Below are 22,486 nucleotides of genomic sequence, written 5' to 3' on the forward strand. Positions count from 1 at the left end.
CCCCCCCTTTCTTTTTTGAAGTAAGCAAAATATGAATCTCTCTTTTCTTGCGGTGGCAAAGAGGACTAAGGAAAAAGAGCATACCCTTCCTCACCAAAGGACGCAGAGGAAGGAAAAACCGTTGAGGAGAGAGCACATTCTGGGAAGTCCCGGACCGGCAGGCATCAGCACAGAGACCACAGCGAGGATAAGGACAAGCCAGAAGCAAATTGTTGAATGCTGTAACAGTCTTGCATTGTCACTTTTATTTTAAGATTGTATCTAGTTGCATACAAAAGAGTGGAAGCAAAGACCATTTTGTTGATACAGAAGGACTCCCCCCCCCCCCAATATTGACACTGGGATTTCTACTTTAAAAACAGTTAAAGTAATAACAGTCCTTAGTGTTTGATTACAAATTACAAAAAGAACAGAAACTGTGAACTTCAAGGAAGTTTGTGTGCCACGTGCTGCAATCTCTAGGCACATCAGGTTGAATTATAAGATCGTTTCAGTGTTATGCCCAGATTTCCTCATGGTTTTGTATTCCTCTTGCTGTGGCATTTTCGGTGGTTCTGTCATAAATCCCTTTCATGAATTGTATAGTGCAAATGACAATGTTCTTCTTAGTTAAAAGAATTCTTCTGGATCAGGGCTGGGGGTGGGATAGGGGTGGGAATTGCTTTGCATCGGCAACTCAGCTGAAATAGCATGAATTCCCAGTATCACCCTGAAGTATAAACCGTATATTAATACTCTCACTGCAGGCAGGCACAACAGTGTAACCCTGGATAGAAATGCAAAAATTAAAAAAAATATATATATACAAACATCACGTTCCCTTCTGCACAGCGGGAAAAGTAGTGTCTATAATGCAGGGGTGTCCACCTCTGGTGCTTCAGATGTTCGTAGACTACAATTTCCATCAGCTCCTGCTGGCCATGCCAGCAGGGGCTGATGGGAATTGTTGTCCACAAGCATCTGAAGTGCCAGAGGTGGACACCCCTGCTATAATGGCTGCAGGGCTAGACCATCTGCCTTCTGATAGATTATTTTACAGATTATTTCCCTAGATATATCATTGTATAGTACAGATCTATTAAAATTAGACTATGGGTATTGATAAAAATTTATTAAGAACCCCCTTTGCCCTTTCCTCTTTATACAGATTCAGTAGTATTTCCAAGCAAACCAAGAAAATAAAGGTCTGCGATTCCAGCACAGTAAGAAATAAGGCCGCTCCTACATTGGCAAGAAACAAAAGAACAAAAAAGTAATCCATTTTTTTTCTCTTAGCGCATTGAATATACAATTTATATCCATTTATTTGTTTAAAAATGGAATGCTAGCATTCATTGGTTCGAAGTAGGAAGATCAACTTCATTCTGAGTTCCTGACATGTTAAGGATGAACAGTTTATAGAGCTTTCATGTTGTCAAGACGGCTTTCTTGAGCTTTTCTATTTCCACCTGTGGATAACATACACATCAGGCCATTAAAGAAAACGACGAGTGACTTCACCAATGCATCAGTTTGCAAAGCAAGCAAATTTTGATATCCAATAACACTTAAACACAGGCTGTGGCATCTTGGCCTGAAAGTGACATTTGGTTAAAAAGTGAAGAGAAAATGCAAGGAAGATGAAAGGGGGTAGTTATATTTGCTTTCAGGTTTTTTAATATGTGTCAATAATGTGGTTGAAAAATGTTTGCTGCTGGAAAGGACTAAACTGGATATATGTGGACTACTTATTTTGTAGCAACACAGCCTCAGTTCCGAGGCCTGGCTGCAATGGGGATCATAGAATCCTAGAGTTGGAAGAGACCCCAAGGGTCATCAAGTCCAACCCCCTGCAATGCAGGAACACACAATCAAAGCACTCCTGATGGATAGCCAGCCAGCCTCCCTTTAAAGACCTCCAAAGAAGGAGACTCCATCACACTAATTCTTCGACTGTAAACAGATTAAGCGCCAGTTTAGGCTGTGCTGCACTGCGGCTGCAATCTCTAGGCCCGGGGTAGGGAACCTGCGGCTCTCCAGATGTTCAGGAACTACAATTCCCATCAGCCTCTGTCAGCATGGCCAATTGGCCATGCTGGTAGGGGCTGATGGGAATTGTAATTCCTGAACATCTGGAGAGCCGCAGGTTCCCTACCCCTGCTCTAGGCACATCAGGTTGTGCATAACCCTTTTTGCATAACCTCCTAAAAAGCAGTTACATTTGAAATTTTGTACATATATGTGCAACCAAAATCCAACTATAGAGAATGATCAAAACATATAGTTGCACATCCATGCTGCTTGATATTAATAAATTTTTCTTTTTACTCTATAATTCAACTTATATCACATGTGTATAAATAATTCACCGAACAGTGAACTTAAATAAACAATCTTATAACTCTATACAACTGTGCTATAAACTTATACAAATATAAATGAACTCAGCATATTATAGCAACAACCAGACAACTAATAGGTGGGAATCATTTGGTGAAAAAAAGGATGATTTCCAAATTTAGACCAAATGTTCCTGCAGATGAGAGAGAAGATGACAGAAGATGTTAAGAAAATGGAAAGTTTCAGAACTCAAATATCTGGAAGAAACTCATGAAAACATGTAAATCCTTGAGGGGAAAGCAGAAATTCTGAATAAAGAGTTGGAAACAGAACTGGACAATTTAGCTTTATTGGAGCTGAGAAAGAATTTTACTTGAGATTCAGAGCTATTCCTGAGACTCCAGGTGAAGATACAAGAAAAAGGATAATAATAGCAGGGGTTTTTTTTTGGGGGGGGGGGGGGCTCTCAGAATATGGAGGTGGAAGTTGACAAGGTTTACAGAATAAATTCTATATTTCCTGTAACACGAATAGTCCCAAGGGATACTCTGTTCCCTTTAATTAAGGAAGTTGAGAGACCAAATCCTACAACATTCTGATACAAGAAAACAGACCATGTGGATTATTTTGAAAGAAATTCCTATTAGAATTCTGTGTAAGAGAAAAGAGTACACCTTCCTAACTGAAAAACTGAAACAAAAGAAGATTTTGTTTCATTGATAAAAACTGAAAAGTGTACCTTTTACTTTCAAATAACAAGGGTTAAGATTGAATACAATTCAAAAGGCTTGAGAATTCCTTGAAAGATATAAAAAAAAGTTTCATGAAAGAAGAAGAAGAGTTTGGATTTATATCCCCCCCTTTCTCTCCTGCAGGAGACTCAAAGGGTCTTAAAATCTCCTTGCCCTTCCCCCCTCACAACAAACACCCTGTGAGGTAGGTGGGGCTGAGAGAGCTCCGAGAAGCTGTGACTAGCCCAAGGTCACCCAGCTGGCATGTGTGGGAGTGCACAGGCTAATCTGAATTCCCCAGAGAAGCCTCCACAGCTCAGGCAGCAGAGCTGGGAATCAAACCCGGTTCCTCCAGATTAGATACATGAGCTCTTAACCTCCTACGCCACTGCTGCTCTGCAGAAGATTCAAAACACAATCAACTAGAAATAAAGTCATTACAACAAGGAAGAGAAAATGAAAATACTGGATTGGATTATATGGACCTTTAATATTCTGGAGCCTAACTATGAGTTACAAATGTTTAACATGGAATATAATGCTCCAGAAGAATATATCATCATTTGTCCCATCATTTGGTGTTTGGGTGAGGAATTTATTTCAGCCAACATTAAAAAGAAAACAGTGTAGTATAAATCACATTTAGAATCTAACTTGGTAATGATTGATGAATATGGTAGATTTATGGGGAAGTTAACTGATTTGAGATTAAGACTATGGTATTGGGAATTGAGGACAAAGGGATATTTTATAAATATCTTATTGATAAGCTTATAGATTTTGCTTATGAAAACTGGTACCTGTTGGGACATTGGAATGGAGTGATTTGCTACAAGTGGATAGTATTTCTGAAAATAAGATTGCAAATACACAAAATAAAGTGCTGTAAACTTTTTTTTTTGATGTGATGGCCAATCTAGCTCTGGTTCACATACGGGAAACAGGAAAATGGAAAGAGAATAAAAGTATTTTTCAGAAAGATACAGGTCTTTTTCAAGAATATATATGAGTTGAGTTTCCAAGGAACTAATGATGAGCAACCCCACTCAAGCGTTGGGGGCCTGGCTGCCATCGCCCCCGAAGAGGCTTTCTGGCGGCGTGGGGAGGCTCAAAGAGCCTTCCTGCTGCTGAGAAGCCTCAACAGACTTGCCCAAAAGGGTGGCTTTTGAATTCTGAATTCTCAGCTGCTGGTGTTAATGCTGTGAATGGCTGGGAACCTCCCTGGTCACACCCCCAGCCTGCCCCCGCTGTGCTGGCAGCAGCAGGAGTGCTGGGATGCTGGCACCATGCCTGGTAGAATCACCCGCCCCGTAAGTGCCCTGGGGAGGGCAAATCTGCCAGCATGGCCACACATGGCTTCCACCAGCAGATTTGCCTGCCCCCCCCCCCCCCCCGGATGGAGCTCTAATGTATCTAAGGTAAAAATCTTACCAAAAACTTTTTAAAATCCTAATCCTGTAAAAGAAAACCTTACTGTTAGATGGAGTTTAAATTAAACTTTACTTCAAAGGACACAATCGTTCAGGATCGTAAGAAAAACTAAAAGGATTTTTTTAACTTAATTTAGAAGAAGAGTTTGGATTTATACCCCCCCTTTCTCTCCTGTAAGAAAACTCAAAGGGGCTTACAATCTTCTTCCCCTCCCTCCCCCCTCCCCGAACAAACACCCTGTGAGGTAGGTGGGGCTGAGAGAGCTCTGAAGAGCTGTGACTCGTCTAAGATCACCCATGTGTTGGATTGCACAGGCTAATGCAGTTCCCCAATGGCAAAGCGGGGAATCAAACCCAGTTCTCCAGATTAGAGTGCACCTACTCTTACCCAGTACTCCACTGCTGCTCCTAAGGGAATGGACTGGAGAGTGGCTTGGGATGCAAGCAGAGCTTTTATGAGGTTATTTGAAACAACATAACTGTGAACTTAAGAAAAGGAGACAATTGCTTTGGAGAAGCTGGACATCTCTCGCTGAGAAGCGGTCCCGGGCCTCTCTTCTAAAGAGGCTAACAGCCCTGACACCTTCGGATAAATTTCCTAACTCCCCTGTAAGCTAAGGGGAGGTTGGTGCCAACTTCTGGGGCGTGTTAGAGAGTCTTCCCTGCCCAGAGGTCTGTGCCGAGGACCGGCTGGTTTAAGGAAAAGAAGCTCCACGCCAATCGCCATTATAAGAGGGACGAGGAAAGCTAAGATCCAGTACAGCAGCAGAGAAGCCGAGAAAACCCAAATACCATGAAATAGAGGTGGAGAAGGTTAGACTACTCGTTGAGAAGTTCTAAGAAAGAGTAATTTAAGAGCGAAAGTTAAGTATCAATCTGAAAGAACTTAAAGCTATTAAAAGAATAAAATGTGACTGCGCCCGGAGGGGAAAAAAATTAAGCCGCGACTGCGCGCGGAGAAAAAGGTGGAAGGAGTGAAAGTGGCCACATTGGGGGTCTGATGCAACACACGCGGTAAAAAGATAAAGAAAATTTGATACTTTTTACCTGATTGATCGTAACTCTTGGCTCAGTGCCAGCAGGAAATCATAGAGTCAAAGACTAGACTGGGGGAGGGAAGAGAGTGGATCTCGGATAAAACAAGGAAGTTGCGAAGAAAGAGAGAAAGGAAAAGAAACCATAGAGCTGCTGGAGGAAGGGAACTAGAGACAGCTTCAGAGATATTTCCGGTGTATATCACCAGAGGCAAGTAGAATGTGTGTGTAAAGACCTCCTTATGGAGCGCAGAGAGTTGAAGAAGAATTCCCCCACTCCCAGATGGATTTACGAAGAATATTAAGACTTATTTGTGCTATATTTTCTGAAAGATGTCGACAAGAAATACCAATAAAAACAAAATGGAAAAATGAGAAAAAAAATCCAATTGACACAAAAACTCCCAAAAAGAATGGAGTGGAGGCTAAAAAAGATGAGACAGATGCAAAACTGGAACAAATATTAAATGTGTCACTTAAAGCACAAGAACAAGCAAAGGAACGTTTTGATAAATTGGATATAAGGTTCAGCAAGATTGAGAATGATATTTCAGAAATGAAAAATGAAAAACTCAGCTGAAAAAATTAGAAACAACAATGGAGGGGATGCAGGATGAAATGAAGAAAATGAAAGACAACACAACAATATTGGACAGTAAAATGGAAATACTTAAAAACCAGACTGATATTATTGCAGACCAGATGGCCTTGATTGAATTAAAAGCGAAGGAAAATATGCTAAGGTTGACAGGGTGTCCAGAAGAAAGCAGAGAGGACTTAAGAATATTACTTGGTTCAGCATTATCGGAATTTCTACAGATGGATGAAAGACAGATGGATTTGGAAATAGACAGAGTATACAGAGATTCACAGAGATTCACCAGATTCACAAAGGATAAGAACCTTCCACGTGATATAATAATTACATTTGCAAGAAAAATACTCAGAGACGAAATACTAATGAAACACTCAAGGGATAAACTGAAAATCAGAGGAAAAATAAATTCGGTGATGAAGGAAGTTCCCCTACATATTTTAAGAAAAAGAAAAGATTATAACCCATTGGTATCTTGGTTAAATGAAAATAAAATAAATTTTTGATGGGGACAATTGGAAGGATTAAGCTTCCAACCAAATCCAAGCTCCAAAAGGATTAATATTGATTCGGTCCAAAAAGGTTATGAGTGACATCAAACAAGGTAAAATTCCAAATTTAAACTGAGGTAAGTTACCACACTTGGTCTTTAAGAGAAGATAATAGAATTGTAAAATACTAAGATTACACATTTTTTTGAAAAAATTTTTTCTAAAAAATGTTGTTATAATTTTTATTATATATTTTAGAATGTTTCATATCTCTCTGTATAAGTATACATACGGTTAGTTAAACTCTCAAATGCTCCAATTATAAAAGTGCTATACTTTACTGAAGATGGTGCTTAAAATGATATCACTTAATGTGAATGGGTTGAATGGGCCAATTAAGAGAAGGAAGATATTTAACTATTTAAAAAATTTGAACTCAGAAGTGTTATGTCTTCAGGAAACGCATATAAAGGGAAAAGACATTAAGTATCTAGAGAATAAAAAACTCGGAATTCTATTCCACGCATCTTCAACTAAAAAGAAACGAGGAGTTGCATTATATATAAAAGAACAGTTAAGACCCCAGAGCCTCTTCTTTGATGATGGGGGAAGATTTGTAGGGGTGGAGATATTTATAGAAAATACCCAAGTATTGATTATAGGTGTTTACGCTCCTAATGTTAGAAAATCCTCTTTCTTTGAAACCAAGAAAAGTTTGATAAAACCTGGAACATATATATAGACTATAAGAAAAGTTGTAATAAATAGGTATTTTGTCGCTATTGTAGATTATGTTACACGATTTTATAATTAGTGCATACTAAAGGACTAGGTACAATAGAGTATCTTATATTATGTTATGTATTACTCTCACGAGTTAAAACATCTAATCCGTATAATTGTCATACTTTTTTTTAATAACTCTGAAGATGGGAAACTCCTCTTCATCTCTTATGAAGATCAGCAGTAAAATGTTATTAACCAGTTAATTCTTTATGTTTAGATAACTTCTTCTGTCACCTCCTTTTCCCTTTTCTCCCCTTTCCCCCTATTCTTCATCTCTATACATCTTTCTTCTTTTTTGCTTTCCTTTCTCATCCTTTCTTGCTACTTTTTCATATCTTATTTCTAATCTTTTCCTCTTCTATAACCAATGGAAATACAAGTCCCCTCTTGCTTCTCTAAAGTCTTACTCTTTTTTCCTTTTTCTTCCTTACTCTTTCTTTTTCTGCTTTCTACTCTCTCTGTTTCTCCATTATCTGTTCTTTTTTTTGTTGTGTTTTGTCCCCAAATGACTTTATGCTAAATGGATGTAATAATTCTATATATTTATTAATAATAAAAATTATTAATAAAAAAAAGAAAAGGAGACAATTAACATGGAGAATATTTTACAGAAGATTAGAAAAGAGGAAGAACTAAAAAAACTCACCCAAAGAGTATTTTGCAACAAATAAAACTGAAATAAGCAAAGCAAAATAATTTTGCGTTTGTAAACTATGTTTTAATGGATAACGTGTCAATTCAAAAATATAATTTCTATACAAATTTTATAGAAGTCTAGAGAGCCCACTGATTAAAAACAGAAGAATATATTAGCAAGCAAAATTTATCTAAGATGACAGAAGAGCAGAAGCAAATTATGAATAGTACAACAACAATAAGAGAATTAGTGGAGGTCAAAATTTATATTATTGCCAAAATGTATAAATTTCTGTTGAAATTTGAAACAGAGGAAGAATGAATAAAAGACTGTATGATAAAATGGGTCATTAACTTTGGGCATAATATACAAATGGAGAAATGGAAGAATATGTGGTTAAATAGTCTTAAATGTACAATGTTCCAGTCTCAACGGGGAATTTTATTAAATGGTGTATTGTTGGTATTTGTCATCGGAGCAATTGACAAAAATATATACAAATGTTCCAGACGTCTGTCGGAAATATAAACATAATGAAGGGATGCAAATACATTCAACAATTCCGAAGATTTTAAAGACTAGTATATACTTGAAGCCAAAGATTTCCTTTTGGTCTTGTGGACAGTATGAACAAAGATATGAAATGCTGTTTAATATGTGACATTGGCAGCAAGAATGGTACATGGGCAAAACTGGGAAACATCTGTACTTAATAAAAAATGGTTTGTGAGGATACTGGAAATGGCTGAGATGACGAAGGAATTTATCCAAATGAAGTGATGATTTGTGAATTTGAGGAGTAAGAGAATAAGAACACAGACATGATAGAGAAAAGTGTGAATGTTTTTAATACAACAACTACTACTAGTAAAGAATTAATTCTATAATTGTAATGAGGGAGCTAGTGGTAAATGTTAGTTGTATTTACATTTGGTGCAGAAAAAAGTAGGAGTCCTTCATTTTCCCCTTTTGGTAATGTAGTCTTGGGAGGAGCTTTTGGTGGTTGGTTTTGCCTGTCTTTTAATTTTAATAAAGTTTGAATAAAATTATACAAAAAAACCCACCCCTCCTCTGTTCTGGGTGTGCAGCCTTCCCTGTTAGCAAAATAATCAAGTAAAGAATGTAACATTTTGTGACGTCTGATAAACTATGAAACAGCTCTTGAGAAGAGAGAGAATAAAATGAAACTGGAGAATAAAATGAAACCATGCATGTCTTTATGCATCTTACTCTTCCATGTTACCTCTAGGTTATTTCGCATCTGCTTCTCTTCCGCCAAGTCTTTTTTCAACCTTTCCAGTTCTTTCCTTTAAAAGTTAAACAAAAGACTTAGTTAATATTTGCATGCGACAAATATTTGCATGTGTAGTCCTTACGGGGAAGAAAAATAATCCACAGTATACAATCCACAGTATACAAACTACATTTGGACCTGAAGGGAAAAGAAGTTACAAAGATGGTTTGAGATAAACTTCACCCCTGGGATTGTCTTGGGGAGAGATGGAAACAGGCTTCTAAGTCCCGCCCTCCCGGGAAAACACAGTTTGTCGCCTCTTCACACAACCCTTTCTTTATACATGTGAACACATCCAGATACACACACTGGAAACACGTCCAGATACACACACAGGCATTGTGAGGGAGGCTCAAGCTCCAGGCCCAACTTGAGGGGATCATGTGGGGGCCATCTTTGACGGCTGCTCCTCCTCGCCCCACACTCCGTGGCCCAGAAGCTGGAGAGTTTCTGCTGCGGTGCCTTCTCCCGCATTGTGCCTCAGAGAGCCAACGAGGGAGCGTTTGGCAGCCCCCCTCCCACAGCTACAGGACCAGGGCGGGCTAAACTCACTGCTGGGAGGGAACTTCAACGACACTTTTTTGAGGGGGGGCCCACGCCAGGCAGCCAAAAGCCCCTCCCCACTCCCCCCTGAAGAGCCATGGCCAAGCAGGACATGTTGGAGGTGAGTGGATGGTTGCAGAGGCTAGCAGGTCCCCAGGCGAAAGTGGGAGGAGGCGGTGTGGGTGAAGCCAACTGGACTGTACATCAGCTGGCAGGGCTGGGTGCTCTTTGGAAGATCATTTCCTCCCAGCTCCTCCTCTCCTCGAACATTCCAGCTGGCGCGCCCCCCTTGTTTCATGGATCAGTGCTTGTCAATACGGAGAAGGTGGAAGTTTGCCAGAACTGGAAAGGTGGGCTTTGAATACCCGTGGGGATAACTGTGTGCCACTAGAGGAGGGGTCAGACTGCATCACTTTGCCAGCCCCCTTGCCGACTTAGAAGGGTGCAGCCTTCCTGTAGTGAAAGGAGATGATGCACAAATGCCCGAGCCTCAGGCAGCCCAGATCCCTTCATCCTGCGGTGCTACTTTCCTAGGGGACACAAGGGGTTAAATACACCAATCTCCGGTTTCTAGAGAGGCCCAGAAATGGGAGATGCCCTCCTCACCCCTAGGAACTTTCTGTCCTAGCGAGGAGGTGGGGGAGCACATTCTCCAGGAGGTATATTGCAATGGCTTTGGGGAGGGGCCAGGTGAACGAAAATCAGGAGGAAAGTCTCTGGGAGGAGAAGGGGGGAGGTATAAAAAGGCTGAAAGGAGCAGAGTGGACAAAAGAGAACCCCCAACTCCCAGTTTAAGGCAGAGGAGAAATGGGTTGACTTGGTATAAGGAAGTTCCATATGTTCACCTACTACTGACCTTTTCCAGTTTGGGGTGTTTGCCATTCTGGCTGTGATTAGTTAAAGAAGAAAATATTTCCAGGAGGAGCCTCATTTTCCAGATCAGCCCTCTCTCTCCCCCCTTCTTTCTTTTCATTTTTCTCTTATCTTTCCCTTTCTTCTCATGTTTCTCTTCATGTTTCTTGCTTTCTCTTTTCATCTCTCTCTCAATCTTTTTTCCCCTTCTCCCTTTCCTCTTTCTCTTTCCAGAACTGCCAATCCCTCTTTTTTCCATAACATGATAACATTATTACTAATATCGTTATATCTCAAGGGCAAAAAAGTAGGTTCTTCTACACACTATCTTTGTAAGGCTGAACACACTCAAACAAAGTCAACTTTGAAACAAAGGAACAAACTTTATTGAAATGTATCGCCCTAGGTACAGGGTGCTGGAACTGAGGGTTCTTGCCCTCAGTTCCAGTATATATATGGGTAGGAGTGGGCGGTCCTTCCCAGTGGCGGGAACGGGGATAACTGGGGAAACAAGTGAGGGTCACAGTCCTGACAATCTTTGGCTTTTCTTTCCTAATAATGGGGAAGAATTATGAGAACTGGTTTCCTGGGGGGGGGGGTGGAGGGGGTGGAGGGGGAAAGGAAGAATTATATCCATAATTGAAAAGATTCCTTGGAGTAGCTATGTCTGCTGTAGAGATGGTCTTTAATTTATGTGTGGGAAGCGCAATTGTAATCCTTGCCCTGGGTGCCATTTTCTGTAGCTGCACCCCTGGATACACATTCATTAGGCACAAACACAACAGATCAGTCTAGCAGTCACAGACTGGGCCAGAAGAAAATCTACCGGCACAATCAATTATTTTTATAGTCTATGGTGGGCCAGAAAGGAGCATGACATGAACTATCTCTTATCAGTCAAACAGGATTTTAAAAAGCAACTAAAGCTGAACAACAACAATAGTAATAAATTACTGTTCAAACCACTGTGGTCCTGTGAACTCACACAAAGTTTTGGCTCCTGTCCCATGGCCTAGCGGCTAAAGCAGGGGTGTCTAACTCTGGCGCTTCAGATGTTCATGGACTACAATTCCCATCAGCCCCTGCTGGCATGGCCAATTGGGGCTGATGGGAATTGTAGTCCATGAACGTCTGAAGTGCCAGAGTTAGACACCCCTGGGGCTAAAGCCATTCAAAGCTCAGGGAATAATGTGTGAACTTACCCGTGTGTGGAACTTACCCGTGTTCTTTTTTCAGTGTTTCTACAATCATCAAGAGCTCGAAGATCTGGGCCTTGAGCTCTTCCACTGAAGGCTTTGCCCCTTCGTCTGCTTCCTGTTTAGGTTTTGGTTCTCCTGGAGAACCGGAGAGGACAACAGAGTTCGGTGATGAAGACAGACGCGTTGAAGTAAATATGGATGGCTGGAAAAAGAAAAAGTGTGTTTATGGAGGATAGTGCACCATGCAAATGATGGAAGGGGTACACATTTATTCACTGAAGGCCAAAGAAACTCTGCTGGGCTGCTGGCCTTCAGCTCATGCATGCAGAACTTAACATATTTCTAGATGTCTTTAGATAGGAAGTTGATCAACACTTTACAGAAGGGTGGCTATTTAAAACAGTTCTTGTATGGGCCGTTACAGTGGCAAGGCAGACTGATTTCAGAGTTCATTCACCCACGAGAATTCATCAGTTCCATTCCCCCAATTCCACGCAGCAACAGTATATCGATTATAATCAATATTCAAAGATTATTTCAATGAGCAGTTAAGCGCTACTAATGAATTACCTAGAAAACTTCTACGCTGCCTCTCCAGGGAACCTCCCTGAGGCAGCTTACAAAATAAAACATCATAAGATCATCATCAAAGTTAATAAAGCTCAGCACCGAGAACATGAGCATAAATGACACAAAATACGAAGCAGCTTAAAATGAGTTCTAAACATGTCTCAGGTCGAGAACAGACCTTAAGAATGAATAGAATCCCTCAATTAAAAGAATGGGTGAACAGAAACATTTTTGGACTGACACTGGGGAAGCCTCAAGGGGAGGGGCATTCCAAAGGCTAGGGGCCACCCCGAAAGAAACCCTTTTGGGTTGCCACCTGCCTCTGCTCTGAAGGCAGGGTGCTTAAGGGACCTCTTCTTCTTGTACTGTCCAGCCCACAAGATTTGCCTTACAAACCCTAAACTGTGTCCCTGGGACCATAAAAGCAGCTGAATTCTCCATTTACATCTACAGCAAAGCATAGATTTAGGGGCAGAGGATGAGTTCGAACTTTTCTCTTTCCTTGTTTGGCTGCTCTAAATAGACATTTATTCAACTTTTTTTTTTCTTTTTGCATCATTTCTTTTCCTCATCATTTTTTCTTATCTATTCAACAGGCTTTCTGCACTGCTAGAACCTCGGCCTCACCTGGTCTATATGTACGCCAAGGGGAGAAGATACCTAAACATGTGTGAACCCTCGGGGATAGGGCGGTATAAAAATCGAAATAATAAATAAAATAAATAAAATATGAAACTGCCCTATGCCAGGTCAGATGATCAGCCCAGCCAGCCCAACCCAGAGCCCTCCGGGGGTGGGCGGTGCAAAAGTAGAAGAAATAAATAAAATAAATACATATGGTCCGCTCTGATTGACAGACACTCTCCAAAGTGTCGGGCACAGAAGTCGCTTTTCTCAGCGCTCACCACCTGGAATTCTGCCGTCAAGGCACCTAAGATTGCAGGAAGGATCAGAGTGTACGTTCGATCGCTGACTTGCATCTCCTCCCCAAAATTACTTGCTCAAAGCTACTCAATCAAATGAGTTCGCGACAGACTTTGGATCTCAACTTGGAGCATCTCAGTTTGTGGACCAGTCCCTTGCTGAAGGACTTCAGCTGGCTTCTGCTGTTATGGAGGGCAGAAAGGATCTTCCTGACCATTGCGGGTGCCAGTTAGATACTTAAAGACTCTTGGCTCATAAGAAAAGCTGTCCAATACTCAAAGAGAAAAGAAACTAAGGAACTGCTTGGGTAGTTCACCTGAAGAGGCACTCAAAAAGGATGTTTAAAAGGTCGCTACGGGTGGTGGTGGATAAATATCTGGCTTTTATCTGGGGGAAAGGGGAGAAAGAGGCCCCCTCTGCCTACTTGAAAGGCTGTGTGGGGAATCCTGGGGCCTGTATGGATAAAAGGCATATGGGTTGTGAACTGAAGTAAATAGGCAGTTTGGATAGATTGAGTAAAAGAGATGGCTAGATCCAACCCAGGTTTCTGAAGACCTTTACTGCCTTCTACTGGTTGCAGCTGGAAAAGCGATTTGAAAAGCTGTCTCCTTTTGATGCACTGTCAAAGGCTTTCACATCACATGACTGTTGTGGCGTTTTCCAGGCTGTGTGGCCGTGGTCTGGAAGTTTTTGCTCCTAACATTTCCCCTGCATCTATGGCTGGCATCTTCAGATCATGGTAAGATGTGCTTCTCTACACAACCTGGAAAGCCCACAACAGCCAGTTGTAACCTTTTATTAGTAGGAGAGGAAATGCCTTGGAAGAGGTTCTGCATAAAGGTTTTTGATCAGCCTGGTTCTTTACTCACCATGGTCAAGTGGGGATGCCAACAGAATTTCTCTATATAAGTTATTATCCTACCTGGACAGACACAACTTTGGTGTACTGGGTAAGAGCAGGTACACTCTAATCTGGAGAACCAGGTTTGATTCCCCACTCTGCCACTTGAGTTGTGGAGGCTTATTTGGTGAACTATATTAGCTTGTGCACTCCAACACATGCCAGCTCTCTCAGCCCCACCTACCTCACAGGGTGTTTGTTGTAAGGGGGGAAGCCCCTTTGAGTCTCCTTCCAGGAGAGAAAGGGGGGATATAAATCCAAACTCCTCTTCTTCTTCTGAACAGCAGCTAGTTCTAAAGACTCCTACTGACATTAGCAATATCAAAATCATACCTTTTTAACCTCAAATGGCTTTACTTTGGCACTCTCTTCCTCCTCTTTATGCACCTTCACACTTTTTTCTATGCTTGCATTTGGAGTTGTCTGGAGGGGAGAAAAAACTAATTTGTAAGGGCTGGAAGCCAATGCTCTCTGAATAGGACTTATGCAATCAAGAAACCCTTTATTCATCAGACCTTTTTTCCTATACACACTCCTAGACTGAAGTCTCAAAGGATGTATACAACCTGATATTTAAGGGGATCCCTGCATGGATTATCACCTCTAGAAAGGCTCAAACATTTATATTTTGGCCAATAGAAGACTGAACACATCCTTGTCGTTATTCATTTTGCAGATTGCTACTGAAATATTCGATTTATTTATTAAAAAACCTTGCTGCACTGCTTTTCTGGTCAAATAGGATCCCTGAGGTGGTGCACTTCAAAACATTATAAAAATTAAAGCACGTTTGAAATTATAAATACATTTAAATAGGAGCCAGTCACATTTGCTTCAACAAAACTAATATCTATACATATTCGCTTAGGATCTGGCTCCATTTCAGCTGCAAATGAGGATCCCTTCAACAAAGTGCAGCACAGAAAACCTTTATTAGGCATACAATATAAATCTCTACAAACAATAAAATCCTATACACAGATCCAAAAATAAAGAAATCCAATATCCAAGTCATAATAAAACATTGTGTATACAGATCCTCAGATATATGACAAAATATTTAGAATCAAACAATTAAAATCAGATTAAATTATGATAACAGCTCACATTTGTCACTATACGAAGTCACGTATGGACCCGTATATTTGGAAACTTGTGTGACAACATGAGATCAGATTTTTTTAGATCATCTTTCATTTATTACTTTTGCTAAAAAGGTAGCAACCTTGAGAGTTGCTACAGGGGATAGATCATTTAATAAATAAGTTACTACGTATGATGAGGGAAGGCTGGATTTTGTTTTAAGAAGCGGAGTTACATAGATACTACGTAAATTAGAATGAAGCTGACAGTTTAAGAGAATATGCTGGATTGAATCCACCTCATGATGCTGTTTTCAATTGGCAACCTAAAAATACTGAAACAACATTTGTAGAAATAAGCCCCTGCAATAGAACGTGTGTAAATGCCGCACACACCTCCGGCAGATCTTTGCTCCCTGTTCAGATTATAACTGTGCCTCTTAAAATTCAGCTTCCCTGCAACGCTCCCACCAGCATTTTCCATGAATCACCTCTGACCTCTACTGGCTGCCAGTCTGCTTATAAGCCAAGTTCAAGCTGCTGATTATGACCTGAACAGTGCAGCTCTTTCAGACTTAACTTTTATTTGTTCATCGTCCATAGACTCCAAACAATTTTAAAGAAACAGATAACAGATAAACAGCTCTTTAAAGTAAAGCCGCACAAGTACAATACGTTCAGGATCGCACTGTTAAATCCTGGACAGTTTCTCAGTCACACACCTGCTGTCTCTCTAATAGCAATTGGAGAAGCATTCCTTCAGGTGACATTGCTGTTTGTGGAATCAAAACTGGGGTATTTTTTTTCCAACAATGGCACCAGCATTCTTTTCCCACTGGAGATAGGCCAAGCCAAGTGTGTGGCCAATCCTGGGGAGGCTGGGGACCACCAGCCATGAGATGGATGAACTCAATAAAGAAAGCCACACCCTTTAGTTTTTGAAGCCTGAACAAGGTTGGTCCTGAAAGGATGTTTTAGGGGTCATTAATGCACGGGGTTAGAAGTGCTGTGACCCCTGTCCTCTTCCCTCCCCTTGCCCGAGGGTTGCTAGGTCATGACCAGATGACGGGCCCCTCCCCCTCCTTCCCCCCAGGTAGAGTGGGTCACAACCAGATGCCGGGGGCCCTCCCCTTTCTCCCCATAGTGGGTGGGCCACGACCAGATGATGGGCCCTTCCACACAAAAGCCACATAGCATTTTTTTAAAAAAAACGGCAAGCTAGGAACAACATCAACAATGGCCTTCATTGGCATACAAAAACAAAAAAATACAAAAAACACAAAACACAAAACAGATATGTATAATAAAAAGAAATTACAAATGAGAAAAAAACACGATTAGAAATTACTAATCTCAAGAATGAAATTTGCAACATTCTCACAAAAAAGCGCATCAGAACTATTTGGGACACTCTTGCCACTGGGAAAACTGCAAAAAAATGGAGTTCATATATCTCATCCGTATCTTATCATATTTGGGGCATACAAAGAATGGTCAAGTGTTTCAACAGTAGCATAAATCACAAGAGCAAACCCTTTCAGAACATTCCACGTTTTTGCATCTCCCACCCAAAAGAGCTGATGACAACCCATCACATCCAGCGGCAGCCAAGGCTCTCCTCTGGGGGGGGGGGGAATTAATCAAGATGCGAAAATATGCTGCCAAAACCGGTAAGTTGCAAGTGACTTATGGAGACACGACAGGGTTTTCAAGAGGTGGTTTTGCCACTGCCTGCCTCTGAAGCAGCCCCGGACATCCTGGGCAGTCTCCCATTCAAGCACTAACCCAGGCCAGCCCTGCTTAGCATCTGAGATTTGGTGAGATCCCACTGTCCTGGGCTATGGTTTTTCCTGAGTCAGTCGCTGACCATGCTGATTTATGAAACAAAATTTTTAAATGTTTTTGTTCTATAAGCGACTATGAGGCCTTTTAATATAAAAAAGTGGCATTTAATAAAAACAAACACAAACATGAAGAGATGAACAAAGGGCTGTTCACATTGTTACTGAACATTTCTGACATGGAAACTGGATCTGAACAGACATGTACTCACAGAATTATTGCCGTTGAAGCGAGCGGGCAGCCGTCTGCCTGGCATCTTTGGCCTATTTGCTGTGGGATGTGATAAATTATCTGAGGTAGCGAGTATGTCATCAAAACATAAAAGATCTGGAACAGAGAGAGAGAGAGAGAGAGAGAGAGAGAGAGTAAAAACAGAGGCTAAAACTTATCAAGGGCTTGCTTAAGGAAAACTGCCAGACTTTGAGATTACGGTAACTAAGATAGTAGTGATAAACTTCTCCACACATTTATGAGCTTTCCACAGTGTTGAGGAAAATGAAGGTTGGTATCTACTGCTTATAACTTTAAAAGGGATTCCATATTTGCATTTATAAGCTAGCCAATAAAAAACAAAACAGCCACAGTTCTAAAGCAAATACAGAGCTGAACAATTTCTGTGATCTGAGACCTGTTGAGTGCTGGTCGTACTGCTCAATTTCAAAAAGTAAGTCAGAAAACTGCATTACTTAGAAGTAATTACTGGAGCCTTACAGGAGACTCCTGGCAGTCACATATTCAACCTGTGTCAGTGACACTGGCTCCAGGTGAACTACAGGATAAAGTTCAAGGTCTTAGTAAGGTAAAGGTAAAGCTTCCCCTTCAGTCATGTCCGACCCTGGGGTATCACTGCGAGCAGTGATTTTATAGGCAAGCCGTTTTTGTGGGGTAGTTTGCCATTGTTTTCCCCAGCTATTCTTTACCCCCTAGCTATGAGCTAGGTCAGTGATGGCGAACCTTTTCGAGACCGAGTGCCCAAACTGCAACTCAAAACTCACTTATTTATTGCAATTTAACCTGAATACTGAGGTTTTACAGGTTCTGGTGGGTTTTCTGGTCTGCGTGGCCGTGGTCTGGTGGATCTTACTCCTAACATTTCACCTGCATCTGTGGATGGCATCTTCAGAAGTGTATCACAGAGGGAAGTCTATTACACACTGTGATACACCCTGTGACTTCCCTCTGTGATACACCTCTGAAGATGCCAGACACAGATGCAGGCCATGGACCCTGTGATCCATGAAAGCTTGATGGGGATTGGGGGGTGGTGGTGGATGGGAAAGCTGTCACTGCCCATGAACCCTGTGATCCATGACCAGAGAAAGCTTGATGGGGGTGGGGGGTGGATGGATCAAAGGAGACTGGAGTGCCACTCTCTCTACCTCTCAGACAGAAGTGGGCTCCAGCTTTTTCTCTCAGAGAGAGGGGGGAACTCCAGCCTCTGCATTTGTTTGGGTTTTTTAATGCCAAGAAAGGGTCCCTTAAAAAAATGCCCAGGCTGGAGTGTTGGAGGCCACCGAGCAGGCCGCCGCTGCCGCCATTCCCCCTCTGCCCGAGGGAGACGGCAAGCACCTTCTCCCTTGGGCAGAGGGGGCTCCCGCACCGCAAGAGCAGGCGGCCCTGAGCAGGTCGCCGCCGCCATTCCCCCTCTGCCCAAGGGAGAAGGTGGCTGCCTTCTCCCTCGGGCAGAGGGGGAATGGCGGCGGCGACCTGATCAGGGGAGGGGGAGATCCGGGCACTCGCGTGCCTGCCGAAAGGCCTTCGCGTGCCACGTGTAGCATGCGTGCCAAAGGTTCGCCATCACGAAGCTAGGTACTCAAGGTCTTACTGCTGACATACAAAGCCTTGAACGATCTGGGACCAATGCACCTGCGGGACCGTCTCTTCCACTACATCCCCAATGGACACTCTGTTCATCGAGTGACAATCTGCTTCTGGTCCCTGGCCTTGACCAGGGCTTCTCAGTCCTGGCTCCAGCCCACTGGAACTCTCTGTCTAGTGAGACCAGAGCCCTGACGGATTTATTGAAGTTTCCGCCAGCCTGTAAGGCAGGGTTGTTCCACCAGACAAATGGTTGAGGCATCAGCAGTTACTGTCATTGGCCTCCCCACTTCTTCCCCTCAGGTATCCCTTTTACTAAGTGAGAGGTTTTATTTTATTCCTCCCTTCCTTTTTAAGATTCATCTGGGCTCAGGAAGTTGGATGCTTCGCCATGTTGTTTTGAGTAAATGTGTAGAAGTTTAACATTTAATTTATAGTGAGTAGTTACAGTTTTATTGTATTTATTATATAATTGTATGTGTATTGCCTTATTGGAAACCGCCCAGAGCCCGAAAGGGGAGGGGCAGTATAAAAACATAATAAAATAAATAAATATCTCCCACGATGTTCTCAGATGAAAATCACTCTTAGTAGTGAACTGGATGGTCCTGTATTTGTCATTAGGATAGTTCAACAGTGAGAGAGAAGATACACAGTGCACAGAGAGTAGATACGGGCGCCTTGGGAGCCTAGTTTATAAATTAAAAAGACTGCCTCTCCCCTCTCCACCCCAAAACTGATGAGGACCAAACTTCTTAGCTGTCCTCTAGCAACCATGAAATATTATGGGCAGAGGAGACTTGAAGAAAATGAGTTTTAGCCCCATCTCAGAAGAGAGGGGAAATTAGGTTCAGAGAAACTCAAAACCCGTGCTGTGCATATTCAAACTCATAATGGCCTCTTCTCCCCTTCCATCAATCTACAAGATTTTAAGCAGAGGCTTATCAGGGGGATATGGCGCCCGGAGACAACCCCGCCTTCAGCCTCTGAGCAGGCTGGCTTTTGCCCTCCCCATGCTGCTGAGCCCTGCCCCTGGTCTCCGTGCAGGCCAAGCCCCCCTGCTCCGGCTTTCATGCAGGCCGACCCCTGCTCCCCTGGCCTTCGTGCAGGCCAGCAGAGCCTGGTGAGGGCAAAAGCCAGCCTGCACGGAGGGCAGGGGGGGCTTGGCGGTGATGGCTGGGCTAGGCGGGCGACATGGGCGCCTGATGCTGAGCCCCACCCACTGTTTCCCTGCAGGCTTGCTTATACCGAGAGATGGTGGAGAGAGGGCCATCGATGTAAGCGTGTGGCACAGAGTAGCACGCCTCTGATTTCTAAAGTTCGGAAAAGCTCGCGCCGGAACAAGAGGGTTTAGGGAGGATTTAGCAGGATCTGAGGAAAAGTGCTTCCTCCACATGTTCTGCGGATGGAAGCGTCCTTGGGATGGTAACGGGGCAAAGCAGCAACTCTGGGCTTCCTTGGTGGTCTCTCACCCAAGCATTAATCAGGACTGATCCTTATTTTTATTTTATTATTATTATTATTATTATTATTATTATTATTATTATTATTATTATTCAACTTGATAGACTGCTCTGCCCTCAGAGGGCTTGTGAGATGTGACAAGATCAGACCAGCCTGGAGTATCCAAGTCTTAGAACTGAGCGATCTGGATGTGTAGGCTAGTGAAATTTGGCTATCCTGCTCTGCCATGGCTTAAGGGCTCGTCACTTGCCCATAGACTGCAAAACCATCATGAAATTCTGCTCTGAGAGGCTGCTCGTGTTTGTTTCAAGCCACTCATCCACTATATAGAGAACCCACGATAAATAATTGCATGAGCTACTTTACAACTTAAGGGGCCCGTGGAAGTTTTTTTAAAATGAATAATTAAGAATTTGGATTCAAGTATGGAAAAACAAACATGCGAAGAAGGCCCAAATAAGTTCCCTTTATTAGGAATTGCTTTGAGATAGAATGCAAGTACTGTTCCTGTACTCTTGAATATGGAGTTTAATAAGATTTTCTCAAATGTTTGCGGAAGAGGAAATCTTGTTATGAGGGTTACGAATAGAACACTGAACACTAAGCAGACAAACAGAAACACACACTGTACCTCTGAAAGCATATATAAAATTAATTAATTAACAACAACAACAACAACAACAACAACAATAATAATAATAATAATAATAATAATAATAATAATCAAGCATGAATTAACCAAAGTTAGAAACTTTATATCTAGAGCTCAGACTACACTTTTTATCCTATTGCACAGGATACCTGTACACAGACTGATATGATTTGGGTAATACTAGGATTAGTAAATAAAACAAACATGAATTAAAATATTTGCCACCATAAAGCTTTTGCTAGTTCAATGAAGACATTGTAAATCAATGCAAACAAAACTGGAAACGGCTCACAGAAGGGAACTTTCCCACCTCCTGTTGCGAGGTTCCCTCACTTGGGTTGGGGGATCATCAATCCCTGCATGGGAAACACGTGCCCAGGAGGACATGAGGCACAGCTGGCAGTTGGGGGAGTCCCTCCCCTCCCGGGGTGGCTGAAATTTGCTCACCCGGCACCTTGGGGCGTCCCGGGGAAGAGCGTGCCCCGGGCGCACACCTGCTTCAGGGGCCTTCCCACTGCCCCCCTTACTTCAGCTGGCAGCGGTCCCAGGCAGCCTGGAAGGGCCGGGCCTGGTGGGGCAGGGCCAAGGGGCACCCAGCGGGCCCGCGACAGGCTCCTGGTCTAGCAGCAGCCGGGCTGGGAGCCTGCCGCAGGCCCACTGGGCGCCCCCCATGTGATCTCGGGGTCAATTGACCCCCACATTCCCCTCTGGCAGATATGCCACTGTCGCCACCTCAGGATGCAGACCATTATCTTGCCATAACCCAGTGAGCTGAGGTAATGCGAAAAGTGAACTTAAAGCTTTGTTCTTTTTGGGAGAAACAATACTTTGGTGGTGATACTTGGTGAACATCTACTTGAAAATGAGAACGACCATTTTAATAGCCAGTTCCCTAAATGAAGCAGTGATTTGTAAAAGCTGAAGTTCCATAGTTCTCACTCTCTCACTTGAAATCACAAAGACTTATAAGCAATTGTCTAAAAGCTGTCTGAGAAAAGGTGGTAAAAGCCCTAAAATTCAAATGCTCAACAAGCGTCCTCTTTCTTTTAAAGTCTGACTAAAGGAATCTTGTAACTTCACCGCTTTTCATTATTTTCAACGAGAACGTCAAACAAAATGCCCTATTTAATGAGCAAACTGATTTTATTGGGGGCATGCTCTACCAGGTTCAAGGACTGTTCGCAAGGAGCCATTGAGAGAGGATGTTTGCACACAGTGGGAGAAAGACAGGGCTTGGGGCCCATGCCCACACACCATTTGGGGGCAACCTGGGAATGGGAGCATGGACACATGCAATGGTGTGAATTTGGGCTTTTGTGTGT

At 42.4% G+C, this 22,486-nt stretch overlaps 1 protein-coding gene across 1 annotated transcript in view; it reads right to left on the bottom strand.

The window, feature by feature from the left end:
- Positions 1 to 1,090: 1,090 nt before the first annotated feature.
- Positions 1,091 to 22,486, bottom strand: part of LOC125435682 (CD2 associated protein) — a 133,454-nt gene continuing 112,058 nt past the window's right edge. Inside the window, exons 14-18 of the mRNA XM_048501980.1 lie at positions 17,442 to 17,557; positions 14,640 to 14,729; positions 11,932 to 12,113; positions 9,267 to 9,330; positions 1,091 to 1,448 (exon numbers count right to left, since the gene is read on the bottom strand). Coding sequence (XP_048357937.1) covers positions 1,407 to 1,448; positions 9,267 to 9,330; positions 11,932 to 12,113; positions 14,640 to 14,729; positions 17,442 to 17,557 — 494 coding nt within the window. The 3' untranslated portion in view covers positions 1,091 to 1,406. The remainder of the gene's footprint in view (positions 1,449 to 9,266; positions 9,331 to 11,931; positions 12,114 to 14,639; positions 14,730 to 17,441; positions 17,558 to 22,486) is intronic.

The sequence above is a fragment of the Sphaerodactylus townsendi genome, linkage group LG01 (genome assembly GCF_021028975.2).
Source record: "Sphaerodactylus townsendi isolate TG3544 linkage group LG01, MPM_Stown_v2.3, whole genome shotgun sequence".
In the NCBI taxonomy this organism is placed as follows: domain Eukaryota; kingdom Metazoa; phylum Chordata; class Lepidosauria; order Squamata; family Sphaerodactylidae; genus Sphaerodactylus; species Sphaerodactylus townsendi.